The following is a 19,627-nucleotide window of genomic DNA, read 5'->3' as shown; positions in this document are numbered from 1 at the left end:
GTGTGGGAGAGAGAGAGAGAGAGAGAGAGAGAGAGAGACAGTGTGAGCAGGGGAGGGTCAGAGCAAGAGGGAGACACAGAATCTGAAACAGGCTCCAGGCTCTGAGCTAGCTGTCAGCACAGAGCCCAACACGGGGCTCGAACCCACGAAACGTGAGATTATGACCTGAGCTGAAGTCGGATGCTCAACCGACCGAGCCACCCAGGTGCCCCTCTTAACAAATTACTTAATCCTCTGTGCCTTTGTTTCATGTATAAAATGGGGGTAACAGTCCCTGTTTCATTAGATTTTTATAAATGCTAATTAAGATAATTTTTATAGGGACGCCTGGATGGCTCAGTCGGTTAAGTGCCCGACATCGGCTCAGGTCATGATTTTGCGGTTCCTGAGTTTGAGCCCCACGTTGGGCTCTGTGCGGACAGCTCAGAGCCTGGAGGCTGCTTTGGATTCTGTGTCTCCCTCTCTCTCTGCCCCTCCCCCCATTCGCTCACTGTCTCTCTCAAAACAAATATTTTTTAAAAAAAGATAATATTTATAAAGTGCTTGGAAAAGAGCTGCATTACTCTGCTTTCTTGAGGCTGTCTATGCTGTGGGAACAGACCATCCCAAATTTCAGCAGCTTATAGCAAACATTTATTTTTCATTCATTTTACATGTCGGCACAGCCATGCCCCACGCGCCCCCTTCATTCTGAGGTTTGGGCTGAAGGAGTAGCTTCTGTCTGGCACGTGCTTTTCTCACGGCAAAGGGAACAGAGGAATGGTGGGACTCTGCGGCGGTTCTCAGAACTTCTGCTTGAGAAGCATTCATCACTTCTGCTCCCATTTTAGTGGCTAACGTGAGTCACAGAGTAGAGGCTGATGTTGACAGAGCACAGGGTAGCCCCCAGTAAAAAAGGGCAACACATACTTTGAACAAACAGAAATATCTGATGAAATAGCACAGTGCGTGGTACATATAAGTAAAGAATAAGCGACGGCAAAATGGCACAGAATCCCAAGATAGGATGAGATGTTTGGGAAGAGTCAAACTTAGTTGATCTGAAGTATATGGGGGTTAGACTGGTACGTGAGGAGGCCAAATTTTGAAAGGCTTTGAAAGGAGGCTAGGTTTTTGCCTATAGGTGTAAGATAAATTGCAGCAATAAAATATTTATACCTTTATTTTATAAGCACTTCTGTGACAGTTTTATCAAGACACTGGTAATATTAAGCTCGTTTATTCTACACTAAGCATGTAAAAATCAAGGTCTACTGGTCACTCCCTCCCTGTGGATGCCTGTCTACCAGGACGTTCACACTGTCAGCCCTGAACTGAGTGACAACTGCCACGCCATGGCAGGGGACAGAAGGGTTCTTTCAGTAGGTCCTGGCTCCCTGCGGTCAGGACGGGGGAGAGGGGCAGAGAGAGGAAAGGGGACTGAGGGAGGAGGAGCAAATGAATCCACATGAGAGAGAAAACCTGTGCGTGTGATGTGTGATGGGCCGGTAAGCAGCCCATGTGGTGTTAGGATTATGCGTGCCACTTTAACTGTAAGACGGCAAAGCTACCTTGTACGTCTGGATGTTCCTGGGGAGTCACAACCGTCTTCCACGTCTACACTTGGCCCTTCCACCAGCTCCATCCAGCCTTGATTTCCCTCTGCTGGGTCTGCCCTCAGTTCAATGAACTGAAAACTCAGGCATCAGATGAGTTATCTGACCCACTCTATTGTATCGTTCTTTGGCCAATCCAGAGAGGAAACAGAAGGGAAGAAAGAAAAAGGAAAAGGAAGCATGGAAGAGAAGAAAAAGGCATGAAACAGAGAAGAAGGAACAGAGGACCCAACACACCATTCTCATTCACGAGGGAGCAGTCAGGGCTCTAAACTTAACTCTAAAGAGTTTAGATTTCCACAGATTTTGCTAGTCCCGCAGCTTTCCATCTAATGTTACACCATGATCGGGAAGTCAATCAACATTAGGTTCTGAGGTGCCTCACTGGCTCAATCAGTTAAGCACCCAACTCCTGAGTTTGGCTCAGGTCATGATCTCACATTTGTGGGACTGAGCCCTGCATCACTGCTTGGGATTCTCTCTCTCCCTCTTTCTTTCTACCCCTCCTCTTCTTGCTCTCTCTAAATAAATAAATAAATAAATAAATAAATAAATAAATAAATAATTGTTATTTTAAAAAAGAAACCCATAGGGTTCTGTCTGATGCTTTTTCTTTTCAACTACCAAAAGACAATGTTTTATAGTTTTTCTTTAAAACTACTGTTGATGGATGAAAAAAAAGCCATGATAGCCCACAAATGAGGCATCCTGACTTCTAGAGGATTGCTCACTTTTCCCTTCCTCTTTTTCATGATTTACAAACCAGAATGAGACTTCTGTAATCTCCTACCACCGTGAAGTTTTTTTTGTTTGAAAAGCTTTAAAGATCCCCATTACTTACAGAAGAAAATACAAACTCAAACCACATTCAAAGTTCTAAATAATCTGCTGTCAATCTATGTTTCTAATCTTATTTTTGGGTAGGACGGATTTTTTTTTTCACACTAGGTTGCTTGATCATAAGCTAATCAAAGTCTGATATATTGTAGAGAACAGGGAACGAACGCAGGAAATAGTCAAGCCGCAAAGGATAGCTCAAGGGGAGAAGCCTGGAGTCTGAGAAACATAGGCCTGTCTGTTAATTGGTCCCCAAACAGTTCGAAAGGGGACCAAATGACGATAAACATGTGAACTGGAAAAAGAAAATTGGCGAAAGCAGGCTCTTTCTGTTTTAATCATTCCAGAATCAGCACAGGCCTGAGACTTCAACTTTTGAGAATTAGGGTACATCCCAGTGGTAATGACTCACTACTATGATTCATAAAATGGCAGAAAATGAAGAAGTACAGGGATATGGATGGCCCAAAGGCTCTCTGCAGAACCATAAAAAGAAAAAATAAGTTCAATTAGGAAACAACAAGGTCTTTAAGGAGAGAAAGCATTCATGTGTAACAAGACCAGAGAGCTTGTTACTATATAAAAAATGCCCCCAATTTCCGAAAGCCTCTCACCAAAGACCTGAAGAAGAGGTGGACACTAACACCTCGAAGTTCATGCTCCAACTGAGATATTTCACTTGGCCATTGTAGCCAAGCTTTCCAATTACAATTTTGTGACCTTTCATGGAAATGATTATTTTAAAATATTTTTTTAAATTTATTTTTTGAGAGAGAGAGACAGAGAGAGAGAGAATGTAAGCAGGGTAGATGCAGAGAGACTGGGGGACAAAGAATCTGAAACAGACTCCAGGCTCTGAGCTGTCAGCACAGAGTCCGATGTAGGGCTCGAACTCACAAACCGTGAGATCATGACCTGAGCCGAAGTCAGATGCTTAACTGAATGAGCCACCCACGCACCCCAAGTTATTAAATGTTGGTATTAAAAGCCAGAATTACCAAAGGAGAAACAACACAACATAAAACACGTGTTTATGATACATGTGAATAATCTCGAAGTGGTGTCTAAGCAAACCTGAATGCCCCTGACCCTTTCTGGGCAGCAGGTGGAATCTGGGCTGGATCACAAAACAGAACTGAAGAGTGGCAGCTGTCCTAGGCAACTGGCTCAGTACTGCCCCTGGAAAGCTAAGTACTCCTCCCCTCTCAACCTAGGAAAAAATGTAGTCCTCCTTTTCTCTGTGACATCGCTGAAGCCCGAAAGCGGGCTCCTATCTAAGTAAGTGCTGCCCTGACTCAACTCTATCAACTTCTCTCCTCTCAGTCAGTGAGGTATTTTAAAGTTTTCTATTCAGAAACATTTATAATCATGCAAGAGTAAATGACACAAGGAGAGATTAAAAACTAGCCAACTGAAAATAAATCCACCAGTAACTAAATAAAATAAGTCTGAAGTTGGCAGCTTTCCAGAAAAGCACGAGTAAAAGTTGGTGGTTTCTATGACAGCAGATACACGTGACTTAGGTTTTACACAAATGTCTTTTTCAAAAAAAGCTCTTTCTCTTAAACAGCACAGAATTGCCAGATTGAAATAAAATCACTTCCTTAACACACACAGTATGTCAGGAGAACTAGTAGACTCAACGCTGGAAGGTGAAATTTCATGAACAGGTTTCCAAACATTCCCCCAGAACACTGAACACCATCTGTGCTTTTCTTTCTGGTAGTAAGAATCTTATTTTCTTGTTAGCATTTTATTTAGGATTAAGAAAAAAAAAGGGAAGTCACTTGATATACATGGGAGAGAAGTCACGTTGAGCAACAGACATCTGGGGCAAGCTGTGGCTCTGTGAATTTCAGACTCTGATTCCAAAATCAGTGATATGTAAACCGAACATTCACAATTTTAATATCCTTCCTTAGAATTAGCCTTATCTAAAATGTACTATATTATACTAAATGTTTCATAATAAAAACATGGTTTTGTGGGCAAAAGTCAGAAATAAAATATTCATTAAATTCAATACAAGCATTGACATTACTGTAAGGAATGAAGAAAAGGAAAACTGGCTGTGATTATGACTGATATTAATTATTGTAAGTAAACATAGTATCATCTAATTATGGTGGAATAATAATGAAGAATAAAACTGATATGAATATTTGTCAGATTTGTGTTCATTTAAAAAATTTTTTTCAATGTTTATTTTTGAGAGAGGGAGAGAGCAACGGGGGAGGGGCAGAGAGAGGGAGACACAGAATCTGAAGCAGGCTCCAGGCTCTGACCCGTCAGCACAGTACCCGACGCAGGGCTCGAAGCCATGAACCATGACATCATGACCTGAGCCGAAGTCTGACGCTTCACCGACTGAGCCACCCAGGTGCCCGTCAGATTTGTGTTCGTTGTAGGTCAACATAGGCTCAATTCATTACTGTTAAAAGTGAAAATTCAATGGATTCAGAGGGGTTCACAAATACATGGACTGTTTAAATGCTAAGTTCTGGGAATTATATTCCAAATGCTGTGCAAGACTATTTACTTTTTTTGTTGTTGTTAAGTTTATTTGTTTTTAGGAGAGACAGAGATAGAGAAAGCATAGGCCAGGGAGGGGCAGAGATAAAAGGGGACAGAGGATCCAAAACGGGCTCTGTGCTGACAGCAGAGAGCCTGATGCGGGGCTTCAACACACGAACTGTAAGATCATGACCTGAGCCAAAGTTGGACGCTTAACCGAGTGAGCCACCCAGGAACCCCCTCTATTTACTCTTCTTAAACAAGGGATTTTTATGTTAAAAATTTGTTAAACTTCTGATTCTTAAAAAAAATCCAACAATTCCCTATGTCACTTAGTTCTTATCACAACAAGCACCCCAAGCTAATAGAACACTGTATGTTTAGTATACTGGAATTAAAATAAAAACTTAATTAGAAAAAATTTAAATAAGAACCTACTACCTGTTAAACATGTACTGGAAAAGACTGACCACAACATGCATATTTTAGATTTTAAAAAGACTACAAAGAAATGAAAAAAATGCAACCTCCACTTCTAGAGCACTGAATGCCACAAAAGAAAACTTTCTGAGGTGAGAGCAAGCCCTTGATTTAAAACCAAGTCTGACAACTATAAAGATATAAAATGATATGTTTTCAAACAAATGTCACGTAATGAGTTATTAAAGAGGGGTTTGGATAATAAGAGCCAATAAATCAATAGTAAACTAACACCGTGAAAGAGCACACAGTCCGGTACTTCTCAAATTCCTCAGTGTTTTAGGAAAATATTGAAAACAGGACTCAAGACCACTCACTGTGAAGGGAAACAAAATGTGTCTGGAAAGAAAGAGGAGACTGTCCTGCTGTTCTCATTATGAGAGCATCGCACTATCTACTGTTTGCACACTAGTGAAATAGCTGTTCATCACACTGACAGTTCAAGCGGGAGGAGATTCGGGGATTAGGAGGTAGCCTGGTGACCGTGCCCCACAGATGCGGTCTGATCACCAAAGTCACTATGCAACACCAAGCNGCGGGAGGAGATTCGGGGATTAGGAGGTAGCCTGGTGACCGTGCCCCACAGATGCGGTCTGATCCCACACTGTCACCAAGTCACTATGCAACACCAAGTGGCGTTCTTAGGAACACCAAGTGGCTGGGATGGTTTGCAGACCACAAACCGGAAGTCAGCTCAGTGGGCCTGAGGCCAATCGGTTATCTGGGCACCTGAGACAGGTTATTTCTGGAGGGGGAAACAAAGTGACTTCGACCCTCAGGATGCGGGCTGGCAGCCTGGGGAATGAAGGACTAAACTGTAAATGAGAAGAATGAGCACATAGAAGAAGCTGCACAGAGCGCATAAAGGAAGGAGAGAGGACAGCAGGTCTAAAGTAACAGAACAGGGGCCCAAATCCCACCCACCAGGAAACAAGACTAACTCATGATAGCACAAAAAACGTCTGCGGGGAAGTGCATGGTTATTTCCAAATCCTTTCCCCCTGATGCTATATATATCACTATGAATCCCTTCTGCATTAGTCTTCCCCAAGAAAAAAGTTAAAACTATGTTCCATACGCACTAATTATAACCTTATTTTTATATAAACTTGGGAGTGCAAATTTGAGTTATGGATGAAAAATAAAACTCAACCTCATGTTCTAGCTTTCTTTCTAAATATCTCACGAATAGAGTTTAAGACAAATGCTTGATAAAATAAAAGAGCACGGCAGGCAGACGGGTGAAGACGCGGCCCAAACCCTTGAGCTCACCCCCGCTGCCTTCTCTGGACACACACGCTGACGATTCTCCAGTCCACCTGACTTTCCATTTTGCCTTATTTTTCCCCTTGCATGACAATGTCTCTTCACACAACAGGCAGAACATCTCTGGTTATTTTTAGTAAATCCAACTTCATTTTCTGTCATTTTTTTCCTACTATGAATTCAACTGGTAAGGTAATTTTAAAAAAACAGTAACAAGAAGGGCGCCTGGGTAGCTCAGTCAGTTAAGGGTCAGACTCTTGATTTCAGCTCAGGTCACGATCTCATGGTTTATAAATTTGAGCCCCACATCAGGCTTCATGCGGACAGTACAGGACTTGCTTCTTTGATCCTCTATCCCTGCCCCTCCCCCGTGCTCGCTTGCTCTCTCTCTCTCTTTCTCTCTCTCAAAATAAATAAACAGATTTAAAAAAATTTGAGGGGCACCTGGGTGGCTCAGTTGGTTAAGTGTCTGACTTTTGCTCAAGTCATGACCTCATGGTTTGTGAGTTTGAGCCCTGCACCAGGCTCTTTGCTGTCAGCACAGAGCCCACTTTGGATCCTTTGTCTCCCTCTCTCTGCCCCTCCCCTGCTCATTCTCTCTCTAATTAATTAGTTAAAAAATTTTTTTGAAAAAAAAATACTAACAGGAAACTCTGCTAAAACCTTCATCAAAATTACCTTGAAAACTGAGACAAACTGGCCCCCTTCATGTTAACTGCTCATGTAACTGGCCCCTTTGCATTAGTACGGAAGTAGCATTGAGATGGAGCTGACAGTTAAAAGAATGCTGGAGACATGACATTTTCCCTAAAGTTCCTTCAGAAAAGTGAGTTTAGGGGAGAGAAATCACACTTACAAGTCCACTTATGGCCACAATCCAGATGTAGGAACCAGAGGTGAAAAGCTATAAAAGAAAAACAAGGCAACTAAAAATGAAATTCAATCGCCAGTCACAGTACACTTCTGTTTACATAACTACAGTGATAACCATTTAAATAGTAATTGTATATCTCTGAATATAAACAAGTAGAAAATTAATAAATATCAATTCTGTCATCCAAAAGAAAATAATATACTTTTTCTTTGCACTTGGCCCGCTCCTGTGCAAAGAAAAATAAGTGAAATTCAGGCATATTCTTATTTACAAGTAGACATTAACTGATGTAAACAAAGTAAAATACCACATACAAACCAATTATTACAACCAACAACATACAAAATACGTAGTCACCATCCCATGCCTGGTGCTGAGTAATGACAGGTGACATTAGTTTCCACAGTTCTCTCATTTTAATTTCTCATCGCTGTCACTCTAACTTTGGAGGGGCCCGACTTGTGCGAGCACACAGGCACGTCCGAGGCTGCTGGGCTTACCTGTGGTGCCTCTCATTCCAGCTCACTCAGGGAAGAGCAAACCAGACAATGATACTGAGGTAATCCATGCAAAAATAATCAGAATTAAGTCTCATAAAATCTCTCCGTTTATTTTCCAAATCATTTACATAGGAGTGTTGTGCTGAGGGTAAACAACTAAAGTCGTAAGACATTCAAAGTGTTGCTGTGAGAAGGAAAAGATCTAGAGCCTGCAGTTTGCTCATATTTATCCCATTATATTGGGTATATGGGGACTTCTGCTCCTAGACAAAGAAGCAGGACCAGGGGCTAACTATAGACACTGTGCTAGATCAAAATCTCAAAGTTCTGCACATTTACCAAGGATTCATGAGAGAGAGACAGAGAGAGAGAGAAACATAAACAGAAGTGAGATACAAAGGTAAGAGATGACAAAGTACAGGCAAAAAGGAGGCTGACAAAAGTGTGTTCTTAGTGCTATCTTACAGAGAAAGGAGCACTGGTTACAAATTTAAATTTAATCCCTTGATCTAAAATTTAATCCTTTTACCTAGCACGGGTGCTTATTCAGTGTAAACAACTTTGAAAATAACAAGGATGAGAATTATGTGGAAAAATACTTTTCTGTAGTTTTATTCTAGAAATATAAAGAATAATAAAATAGCTAACACTTTTTTGTTGTTTTATTTTATATTTGTTTTTAGCTAACACTTTTATAGCACTTACTATGTGCCAAGGATCGATCTTAATGCTTTTCATTTATTAAACTTACTGAATCCTCCTAATCACCCTATGAGGTAAGTTCTATTTTGAGCCCTATTTTAACCATGAAAACTGAGAGGTCAAGTAATCTGTTCAAGGTCAGAGAGCTGGCAGGTGATGGAGCTGGCAGTGTACCCAATTGGTCTAGCTCTGCCACCCAGTGATCATGACCTCCAGGCTGCCATCTCTCAAACATGAGTAAGAAGAGAGTATCATGAATTTTGTCAATAAAAAATGATTTCCTTTGGACTCTTAAGCCCCTAATCTTATTGCTTGCTTGGTCCCAATTGTGTGCTCATGTGTTTTAACAGTAGGTATGTTGTTTCTCACTGCTGGGCTCCTTGAGGACAGAGTGCTACACCTCATACTTCATTTTATCTTCTACAGCCCCCAGCAAGGGCATTACATGACTGGCTCTCAAGCCATCTGACACGTTCACAAACATTTTTGGTCTTCTGATAATGATTAAAATCACTGAATCATTCACTCACTTCCCTCATTCATTCAGCCAATGTTCCTGGCTTCAAGAAGTGCTATGCAGAAGACAGAAAGATGCAGAACATCAAGGGAGGAGAGAGGTAGAGAGAGAATAGACACTTTGAGAATAAGGGGTCCGTATCACATCAAGGTGGGGAGGGTTGGGAGCTGATACTGAATAAGCAAAAGGAACCCTGGATGCCATCCATGTTTTCAAGAAGCCAACGAGGCATGTCTACCTCTCTTTTCTGATAGTAATTTCTATCTCACCGAAAGAAAGAAAGAAAGAAAGAAAGAAAGAAAGAAAGAAAGAAAGAAAGAAAGGAAGGAAGAAAGAAAGAAAATAACATGCACAATTTCAGAAAAACCAAGAGACATTAATTAATTAATTAATTAATTAATTTTGGAACCAAATGACTTAGTTCTTATTATCTGTTTGGATTATCTTGAATGACCAACACTATTATCTCTAATTCTTCAAGGGACCTTGTAAGATAGACATTATCTTTACAGATCAGCAAACAGGAGCTCAGAAAAGTGACAAAGCGAATAACTACCAGAGCAAGTAATCAAACCAAAGTCCACTTGGCTTCAAAGACTTTCCATAACACTCCACTGAACTCTCACACCGTAATTAATAAAACATTTTTCACCCTCAAGGATGCTCTATAACTTCAGTCAACAAGAGGCTCAGAAGGCTTCCAAAACTGACCACGTCTCCGCGCCTTGCTAGAACTAGAACTTGGGTCTCCTGCCCCAGGTGCAGGGCACTCTTCCACCACTGCATTCTGCCTTCTGATGTCACAGGTCTTAAAAAGTAAACATGTGGGGTCTATGGATGGCTCAGTCAGTTAAGCATCTGACTCTTGATTTTGGCTCAGGTCATGATCTCACGGTCCTGAGACTGAGCTCCATTGTTGGGCTCTGCACTGGGTGTGGAGCCTACTTAAGATTCTCTCTCTGTCCCTCTCCTTCACTCTCTCTCTCTCTTAAAAAAATTAAAATCTTTAAAAAAGTAAACATGCCACAGCAAATCCCTCTAGCAGGAATAAACTGCAGAAAGGGGCTATTAGGTGATACAACATTAGGAAGGATAAGGGAGAGTGTAATTGTATGTAGGCTGAGAGATGAAGAATAAACATTTCATGAGAAACAGTTGTAAAAGCGGTGAGGAAACACTCACCCTAGATGAACCACTGATAACACCTGACAGCATCCTAGACAGGTTGGAGGAAATACCAAAGGTTAAAAGGGGAGAGAGGAGGGCATTTGACAGAGACACTAGTATCCGGTTTGATATATGTGGGATAAGGAATGTTATGAGTATTAACAGTGGATCAAAAGGCCATAGTGCTGCAGGAAACAGAAGAATAAAAGTTCACATCAAAAGCTCTGAGAGTGAAAGAAAAGTGATGAGTATTACAGGGAGAAAATGAAAATCATGTAACTTCTGTCACTTGGCCTGGAACCCAGCAGAGGTAGGTCAATGACACTGGATACTGGTGAACGTAACCTTTTTCAATTTAGATCAAACAATAAGAACTCTCAACACTTTGCATCAAACCACTTAGCCAAGTGGCCATGCAGCACAGGAGTCACAGAGTTGGTAACACATGTCTGGTTTCTTCAGCGCTCTATCTGTGACACTGGAGTCATTAATTTTGACAGTGAATTTCCACTTTCCACCCTTCGACGGTTCTCGTTTGTTTCCACTTCATACTGTGATTTTTAAAAGGTACTTACACAGAATTGTATAATGAAATTAAAATACTTTCCACTGATACAAATTACAGTGAAAGCTCTTATCAGATTTCTAAAGACTATGAAAGTATTCTAGTACTTTATATGCCTTGATGTTCTTGTTCTGTAACACTTCCTTTGAACGTTTGATATAGATCATGAAGCCAAACTTATGGGAAAAAAAACACTGTTTNAAAAAAAAAAAGCTCTGTTTAAAGAAAGATGAACATAAAAATGCGTACCGTACCTGTAGTCCTAGTATGTAAATCAACGTCTTGTTTGTGATGGACAACGGGCCCAGAATTTGTGCCACTTGGACTCTTGGTATGGAGCAGTAAAATGGTACAAACAGAGCAAACACAGGTGCCAGGCTATGCAAACAAACAAACAAACAAACAAATCACTGTATTATAATCCTCAATTTAAAATACCAATAGCAAATATATATTTGAAGTCATATTGCTTATAATTTTATTTCTATCTGAAAGCATGGTCTCAGATATACAAGCTAGATTCTATATGTGCATCGCATCTGAAATAATGTGTACTTACAAATAACATTTTGTGAAAACTCTAATTATCTAAATACTTACTGACTCTCCTAGAACTATTGCAAAGGTGGTCTGGCATCTACTAGTTGTCAGGCATTGTATGAAAATTTAAAGTTGCTGCTACGTTTTCTTCCCATGAATGATTTAAATCTAATGAAAGAGGGTTTAACAAAAGCGACAAACGTAATTTATCGTGCTCACACCCCAAAGTCTCATCTCACACTGTCCAAATAGATCATTATAGTACTGGACACCCTTCCCGCTCCTGCCTTCCCTTCCTCAAACCCCCACCCCACCCCACCTTAAAACCTGTTTTTGCTGGTCCCCCAGATTTTTCCTGCCACCCACTCTTCTTCTGGCCTCTCCAGGGATCACCATCGCCTCTTCTTACTCCAGTCTCTCTTTGGTATCATCGCAAGCCATTCCACAGCATTGATTACAAAAATGGAGTCCCCAAACTGTCTGACTGCCCTCCCCTTGGTTATGAAACTCAATTTGATACCTTCAACTTAACATACTCAAGAGTCACAGTGTCTAATTAAAGTGTTGTTTCTCTCTAATCCATCTCTTAAACTGCTGACACACAAAACAGTGATCATGTCACAACCCTATTTAAACCCATCGTTCCACAGGTGCCCGGGATCCAAAGAGGAAATGTAAATATTAGCATGAAATAGCAAAGCACTCCAATTCGTGCTTATTAGTGTGGTTTCCCACAACTGCCCTTCTCTCCCTTCTCCCGATCTGGTTCCTCCCCGTCATCTCAACCCCCAAGGATGCTCCCTGGGCACAGTAGGCTCTATTGACCATTCACTGACGCAAGTTATTCTTCCAACCTAAATGTCCTTTCCACTTTTCTGCCTAGGAAACACTTTCCGCGTGCGACAGCTCAATCCTTTCCTGAGGATACTACTCCGGCTCCTCTGGGTGGCCAGAAGCTCCGTCCTCTGCCCTAGAAGTTACCTCAGTTTCACTGTTTCAATCAGTGGATCTCCTGGGCACTGCGTGAGGCGGCAGCCCAGGTTCAGGAGCTCCATCTCTGTCTATGCCTAAGCAGCAGTCTCTAATCTCCAGGAACTAGCTCCAGGACTGCACACTCACATTCCCACAAGGGCTAGGCAGGAAGCATGAATGAGGAGAGTGGTCTGGGCACGTGCTTGCACCCACTCATCATTAGACGCTTGGCTTAATGACTCAATGTAGCTTTTATTTTTCCTCTGTGCTGTTGTTGGTGGTGCGTGTGTTTGGTGAGTGGCATGAGTATATCTTTACCACACACAAAAAAGTGCAAGAAATGTTCTCATTACCACTTTTGTGGAAACACAGAACACTGTTGGCCTCTTGTGCAAAATTTTCCCGTCTTTGATAAAGATCATGTTATTAAAAAAAAACAAACAACTACATCACACTGTCCTCTCAATTCTGCTTCCAAAAACAAAATGAAAGCAAGCATACACTGCAAATGTGAAAGATGGCAGCAGCATCTATAGGCATCTACGAGAATGCAGCAAATACTAGAATTGGGAAAAACCCCAAATATCGAGCGAGCACCTAAGTGCCAGACACCGGTAAGGACCTAGCGAGCACCTGAGTGTCAGACATTGGTAAGGACCGGAAACACACGTGTCAGATGCAATCTTTCTCCACTTGCGAGAAGGAGGATGGAGACAGAGCAGCCAAGGCATGCAGGCAGGACAGAGGATCAGCTTCAAATGCCTCACTCGTCTGGCTCGCCTCCTAGACAGAGTACCTCCCACAGCAGGGAAGGAAATGCATCCTCCTGGATTGGATCCTCCGGCATGCATCACAGTGCTTGGCACAGCCCGGAAGCCCATTCAATTTAGGGCCATAAGATCATCCTTACTCTTGAACAGCTGTATGACCATTTTTTTTTTTTTTCAAAATGGGATAGTAATTATGAGAATAACCTCGTGGCTATAATTCTAGTCTTTTTTGTTATTTACTTTTATTTGAAGTAGTATAATTAGCATATGGTTATATTTATTTCAGGTATACAATATAGTGATTCAACATTTCTATACATTACTTAGGGCTCATGATATGTACTCTTTTTTTTTTTTTTTTAAATCTAGGGTTAGGGTTGGGGTTAGAGTTAAAGCATGTGCTTGGTATCCAGTAGTTCAGAGATCTTTCCAGGGAAACAGGGTTAGGGTTAGTGTTAGGGATAGGGGTGAGGGGTTAGGATATGCCTCGTATTCTACAGTTCAGAGACCTCTCCAGAGAATGAAACCCCAGACTTCTGCTGGGGTGAGATTGGTAGACTTGGCAGCCATCTACCAATCTGAGGCAAGGAAGGGATTTGGTGCTCTAAATATTCTTTCAGTAGACATTTGGCTGGTCTTTCTGTTTTTCTCCCTCCCTTTACACCCAATAAATGTACTCTTGATTCCCTTGCCTACACTCACTTCCCCTCTGGCAACCACCAGTTTGTTGTCTTTATTTAAGAGTCTGTTTTTCCATTTGTCTCTTGTTTTCTTTGGTCATTCGTTTTGTTTCTTTAATTCCACATATGAGTAAAATCATATGGTGTTTGTCCTTCTCTGACTTACTTTACTTAGCATTATCCCCTCTACGTCCATCCATGTTGTTTCCCATGGCAAGATCTCATTTTTTTGAGCACATAATTTATTTAAATTCAAGTTAGTTAACATAACAGTGTTGTATTGCTTTCAGGAGTAGAACCCAGTGACTCATCACTTACATACAACACCCAGTGCTCATCCCAACAAGTGCCCTCAAGATCTCATTCCTCATTCTTTTTTTTATAGTTAATATTCCTCTGTGTGTGTGTGTGTGTGTACACGCACACCCACGTGTGCACGCTCCATCTTTATCCTTTCGTCTATCAGTGGACACTTGGGTTGTTTACATATCGCAACTACTGTAAATAACGCTGCAATAAACACACAGGTGCCATTTATCTTTTTTTTAAAAAATGTTTTATTTATTTTTGAGAGAGAGAGAGAAGCAGCATGAGCAGGGGAGAGTCAGAGAGACAGGGAGACAGAGAATCCGAAGACAGGCTCTAGGCTCTGAACTAGCTGTCAGTATAGAGCCGATGTGGGGCTCAAACCCACGAACCATGAGATCAGGACCTGAGCTGAAGTCGGATGCTCAACCGAGTGAGCCACCCAGGCACCCCAATTTATCTTTTTTAATTAGCATTTTCTTTGGGTAAATACTCAGTAATGGAATTACTGGATCATACAGTAATTCTATTTTTAATTTTTTAGGGAACCTCCATACTGTTTTCCACAGTGGTTGCACCAATTTACATTCTCATCAACAGTGTATGAGGGTTTCTTTTTTCTCCCCACATCCTTGCCTTGTTATTTCTTGTCTTTTTGATTGTAGTCATTCTGACAGATTAAGATGATATCTCAGTGTGGTTTTGATCTGCACATCCCTGACAATTGAGCACCTTTTCATGTGTCTGTTGGTTATCTGTAGATCTTCTTTGGAAAAATGTCTAGTCAAGGTCTGTCCATTTTTTAATTGAATTATTTGTGGGGCCTTTTGGTGTTGTGTTGCATAAGTTCTTTACATATTTCAGATATTAACCCCTCATAAGATAAATCATTTGCAGGATCTTCTCCCATTTGGTAGGCTGCCTTGTTGTTTTCTTGATGGTTTCCTTCACTGTGGAAAAGCTGTTTATTTTGGTGCGGTCCCAAAAATTTATTTTTGCTTTTGTTTCCTTTCCCTGAGAAGACATATCTAGAAAAAAGTGTGTATGTCAAAGAGGTTACTGCTTGTGTCTTCTCGGAGTTTTATAGTTTCAGGCCTCACATTTAGGTCTAACCATTTTGAGATTATTTTTATGATCACATTTTACCTATACAGGGTTTTAAAACATCTCCTATCAAATTCTGTCACAAAGCACAATATTTGGGGCACCTGGGTGGCTCAGTCGGTTAACACGTCCGACTTCGGCTCAGGTCATGATCTCACGGTTCGTGGGTTTGAGCCCTGCATCGGGCTCTGTGCTGACAGCCAGCTCAGAGCCTGGAGACTGTTTCAGATTGTGTGTCTCCCTCTCTCTCTGACCCTCCCCTGCTCATGCTGTTTCTCTCTCTCTCCCTCAGATAAATAAAACATTAAAAAAACATTAAAATAAAAAAGGAAAGCACAATATTTTACTTAGCATTGCATCCCCCTAATACCTAATCTAAATCCTTACATTGACTCTCAATATTTGTCTGATTATAAAAAAAACTAACAAAGCAACTTTAATGAACAGACTTATTTTTTTAATTTTAAATTTTTNTGGGGCTTGATCCCACAACCCTGGGATCATGACCTGAGCCAAAATCAAGAGTCTGATGCTCAACAGAGCTACCTACACGCCCCAGTCACCAGGTTTAGAATGGTTTGTTAGGGAACAAAAACTATCTAATCTACTTTATAACCATCATCTCTGCTGATCTCTCAACTCTGCACACTCAGCAGTCTTAAGAATTATTCAGCAAAGATGGAAAGTTTACAAGAGAAAATAATTTTCTTCTCCATGAATTTTTAAGCTTTGAAATATATATTAATAGAGAAAATAGCTTAAAATGTTGGCAATAGCTTTCTATAAACAAACTTCCTCTTTGTGACTGTAGTTGAATGAGACATATGTCCAAGAGCAAATCAAAGCAAATATGTAGTTGTCTTTCCTGAAAGAATGTTCTGGTTGTTGTGTGGAAAATTCTTCTCTTCCTCATCTAGTAAATGTTAACTGACCTCCTTACCTATTCCACGCCAGACCCTGAGCTACACATTCCCTCTCAGAATTAATCTCTGCAACAGAGACTTATTTAAATTGCCATTCTAAATACTACACAAAAAACCTGTTTTGTTCCAATTCAACTTATCTAAACCCAAACAAAGTTGATTAAGTAGCTGTGTATTCTTCCCATTAAAAAGTGCAAATTAGTCACTCCTGGGCTTAAAATCCTCCAGTGAGTCCCCAGCCTAGAGTAAAAGCCAAAGTCTTTACAAAGACCTGGCAAGGCCCCACAACCCAGACCTCAGACTGGGTCTTCCACTGCTACTCCTCCCTCTACTTGGCCTCCCCACCACTAGCTGTCGCTGTTCCAGCCATGCTGGACAAGGTATGTCTCACTTGGTGCCCCACGGCACATGCCTGTCCTGGCCACCTTCCCACAGACATGTGGGCCATTTACTCCCTCACGCCCTTCTGGTCTTTACTCAAATGGCTCCTTCTCAGGGAGGTCCTTCTTGGCCGCCTCATTCCAAAGTGCAGCCCCTACCCCACATTACAGACCCATCCCCACTCTGCATTCTCTGTTTCCTTTCCCCACAGCACCTACAAGCTCATCATCTACTGTGTGACTTATTTATCATTTGTCTCCCCGCCTGGTGGGAAACTCCACGGAGCCTGGGATTCTGCCTGTTTGTTTGCTGCGTTATCACCACTCTCTAAAACCATGCCTGGCACAGAGGGCTTGCTTAAAAAATATCTGCCGACTAAATGCACTTGATCTTAGCCAAGAGGCCGAGAAGCGATCTCTGCCGACTAAATGAGTTTCTCTTTAAAATGGTGAACCAGAATTTGCCTTTTATTTTAAAAAGCATCTTGTTTTATTATTTTTAGTGAGATTAAAACCTACAGTTTCATATATACACTCAAAATACAGCCTGTGGGTCTCTTGGTAATAAGAAAACTATTTTGGTTGTACCTGAGAGATCGCACCACAGAACATGTTTTTTGAGGTAATTAATTTATAGAAGTTCCAATAAAATGTAGTGGATGATGTTACAATAGACAATCTGAAGCCACGTTCGTGTTTGAGGTTACATTTCAACATAAACTAAGACAATACTGATAGGAATTTTAATGACCACAGTTCATGTCTTATATACCAATAAAAGAAGTTTAAAAATTCCTTAGAAGTTATCACTGTATAGTTTTAAATGATGACTAAGTACTAGACCACATCCACCCATAATACAAAAGCACACATTTCAGACCACGAATATACAGGTTGTTTTGTAGAAATTTCCATTGCTATTTCTATACACACAGACTTCACAAACTATCATAATGTTATTAGTCACTGACCAGTTTTTCTCTTTTCCTTATTTTATGATACAACATCTGTTGTGTATTTTGGCAACAATAATCCAGTTTGACTCTTTCCAAACTGTGAATAACTAACTTCTGGAAGCCCCATCTGACTTACATATATGAAGGTGAAGTAAAGAAAAGAGGAAAACAGCTTATCATTCATTCATTCTTTCAACTAATGTCACTAATAATTAGTATCTACTGTATACTCACAACTGTACTCAATAGAATAAAATCATAAAACACACTCAGTTCAGGTCACAAATGTCCATCTTAGCTCTTCTACAGGAAAGGATGTTGACTGCACTTTTATAGTACAACAAAAGAAATCATGGTAACTTTTAACAACAATAAAAATAAGGTTTGTGGGCTCATGAAATTATCACACACCAACCCCCCACAGCGTCTCACAGGACAGTCACCCTGCACCCTTTTCTTTATATACTTGACCACTCTAATAACAAATCAGAGAGAGATCCAGTTTGCTAGAACATTTACTTTACCTAGTTGAGTTCTTCATTACACAACGTTTTACTTAATAAAAATTCTTTCAAAAATTAAAAACCAAAACACCGTACCAGGACGTCCTTTCAACAAATTGAGAAGCTCAACAGTGTCTTCTTCAAATAGTCTTCAATCTAAGTTTTAAATAAATTAATTGTGGAATATTTTATCATATTTATCACCAAATCATAAAATCTCTATATTTCCTCCTCAGAATGTTTGCACTTGGAATTATCTTAGCGATCATTTACTTCAGTACCCTTATTTTATAGACAGTGAGGTGGAGGCACAAAGAATTGGGTAAGTGGTTGCTCTTCTGTCTGACAGCGTTCAGCATCTCCAGCATTTTCAAGCTTAGAAGAACCTAGTAAGCTTCTAGATGGAATGATACCAGTGAGGGGGGTGCTGAAGCCACTTGGCCATTTTGACAGATTCTGGAGTGGAAGACGAGAAGTCAAAGGAACAATTTCCTACCAAATAATTCAATTCTCTCTGTATCATCCCTCAAAACAGTCAACCAGTTTATGTAGGCACCTAAATAAAAAAGAGCCTCTTCCATTTTTTTTAATGATCCTAACTTTTGGGAACTAACTTCATATTTTGATTTGAAAGCTCTCTCTGGTGACTTTCTCTTACTGGCCTTCCTTATATTCTCTGGAGTTGGGAAGACTCAAATACACAACCTAAGTCCTTTTCTATGGGACAACTTCCAGTGCATGGGGAAGATGATCACACCCCGGCTAAGCCCAAGCATTCTCAGTTTATTCAGTCATTTCTCCTAAGACCTGGGATCCAGACCCCTTACCAACCTGATCACATGGTCATTTATGCCCTTCGTAAAATGCAGCACCCAGAACTGACTGGGAATGGCCAGGTCAGTGCTGGATAAGTGTAAATATCACCTCTCCCGTTCAGACTGCTACACTATTCATTTAGCCTACACACAAGTTGTATTTGACAGCCCTGTTACATTAGCTGGGTTAAACTGAGCCACCTAGAACTGAAAGGTGAACAGCACAGGTCTCCATCCTTTGTGAAGAGGCTGGGCTATCAGCTGTCAGATGTCCCCCTTCAACGCTTCGCTTGTCATCCACGTGTTCACGTAGTCACCCACCCTGTCATCTGGGCTCCTGCCTGAAAACATCGACTAGTCCCTGTACGATGCAAAAGAACATCGTTCTCCCACTCACCACAGAAACCTTTGTTTCTTTCTCATTAAGATACAGAACGAGTAAACTGCTCTCTGCTTCAAGTTTCCAGGTAGACAGAACTGTCACAGTTGACATTTTTTTCTTTAAAGCATTTAAAAACACACACTTTTATACAGAATATAGATACAAAATCATCAGTAATTATCATTCTTTTTTTTTCCGGTGAAGGTTTATTGCTTTAGTCCTCCTTTTAAAGAAATTTTTTAATACTGACTTAAATCTTTATTTAAAAAACTTATAAAG

The 19,627-nt window shown here is 40.7% G+C and overlaps 1 protein-coding gene across 4 annotated transcripts in view; it reads right to left on the bottom strand.

Moving 5' to 3' along the window:
* The window catches only part of UBAC2 (UBA domain containing 2), a 174,652-nt gene that overhangs the window by 53,491 nt on the left and 101,534 nt on the right, over positions 1 to 19,627 (bottom strand). For all 4 annotated transcript variants that reach the window (XR_013332620.1, XR_013332619.1, XM_077753885.1 and 1 more), the window contains exons 5-6: positions 11,272 to 11,395; positions 7,549 to 7,596 (exon numbers count right to left, since the gene is read on the bottom strand). Coding sequence is in view for 2 of the 4 variants with exons in the window: in XM_077753885.1 (XP_077610011.1) it covers positions 7,549 to 7,596; positions 11,272 to 11,395 (172 nt within the window). In the remaining 2 variants the exon portion in view is untranslated. The remainder of the gene's footprint in view (positions 1 to 7,548; positions 7,597 to 11,271; positions 11,396 to 19,627) is intronic.

This window comes from Crocuta crocuta, unplaced genomic scaffold (assembly GCF_008692635.1).
Source record: "Crocuta crocuta isolate KB4526 unplaced genomic scaffold, BGI_CrCroc_1.0 scaffold31, whole genome shotgun sequence".
Taxonomy (NCBI): domain Eukaryota; kingdom Metazoa; phylum Chordata; class Mammalia; order Carnivora; family Hyaenidae; genus Crocuta; species Crocuta crocuta.
The sequence above is the reverse complement of the archived record's forward strand: the minus strand, read 5'-3'. Positions and strand labels throughout refer to the sequence as shown.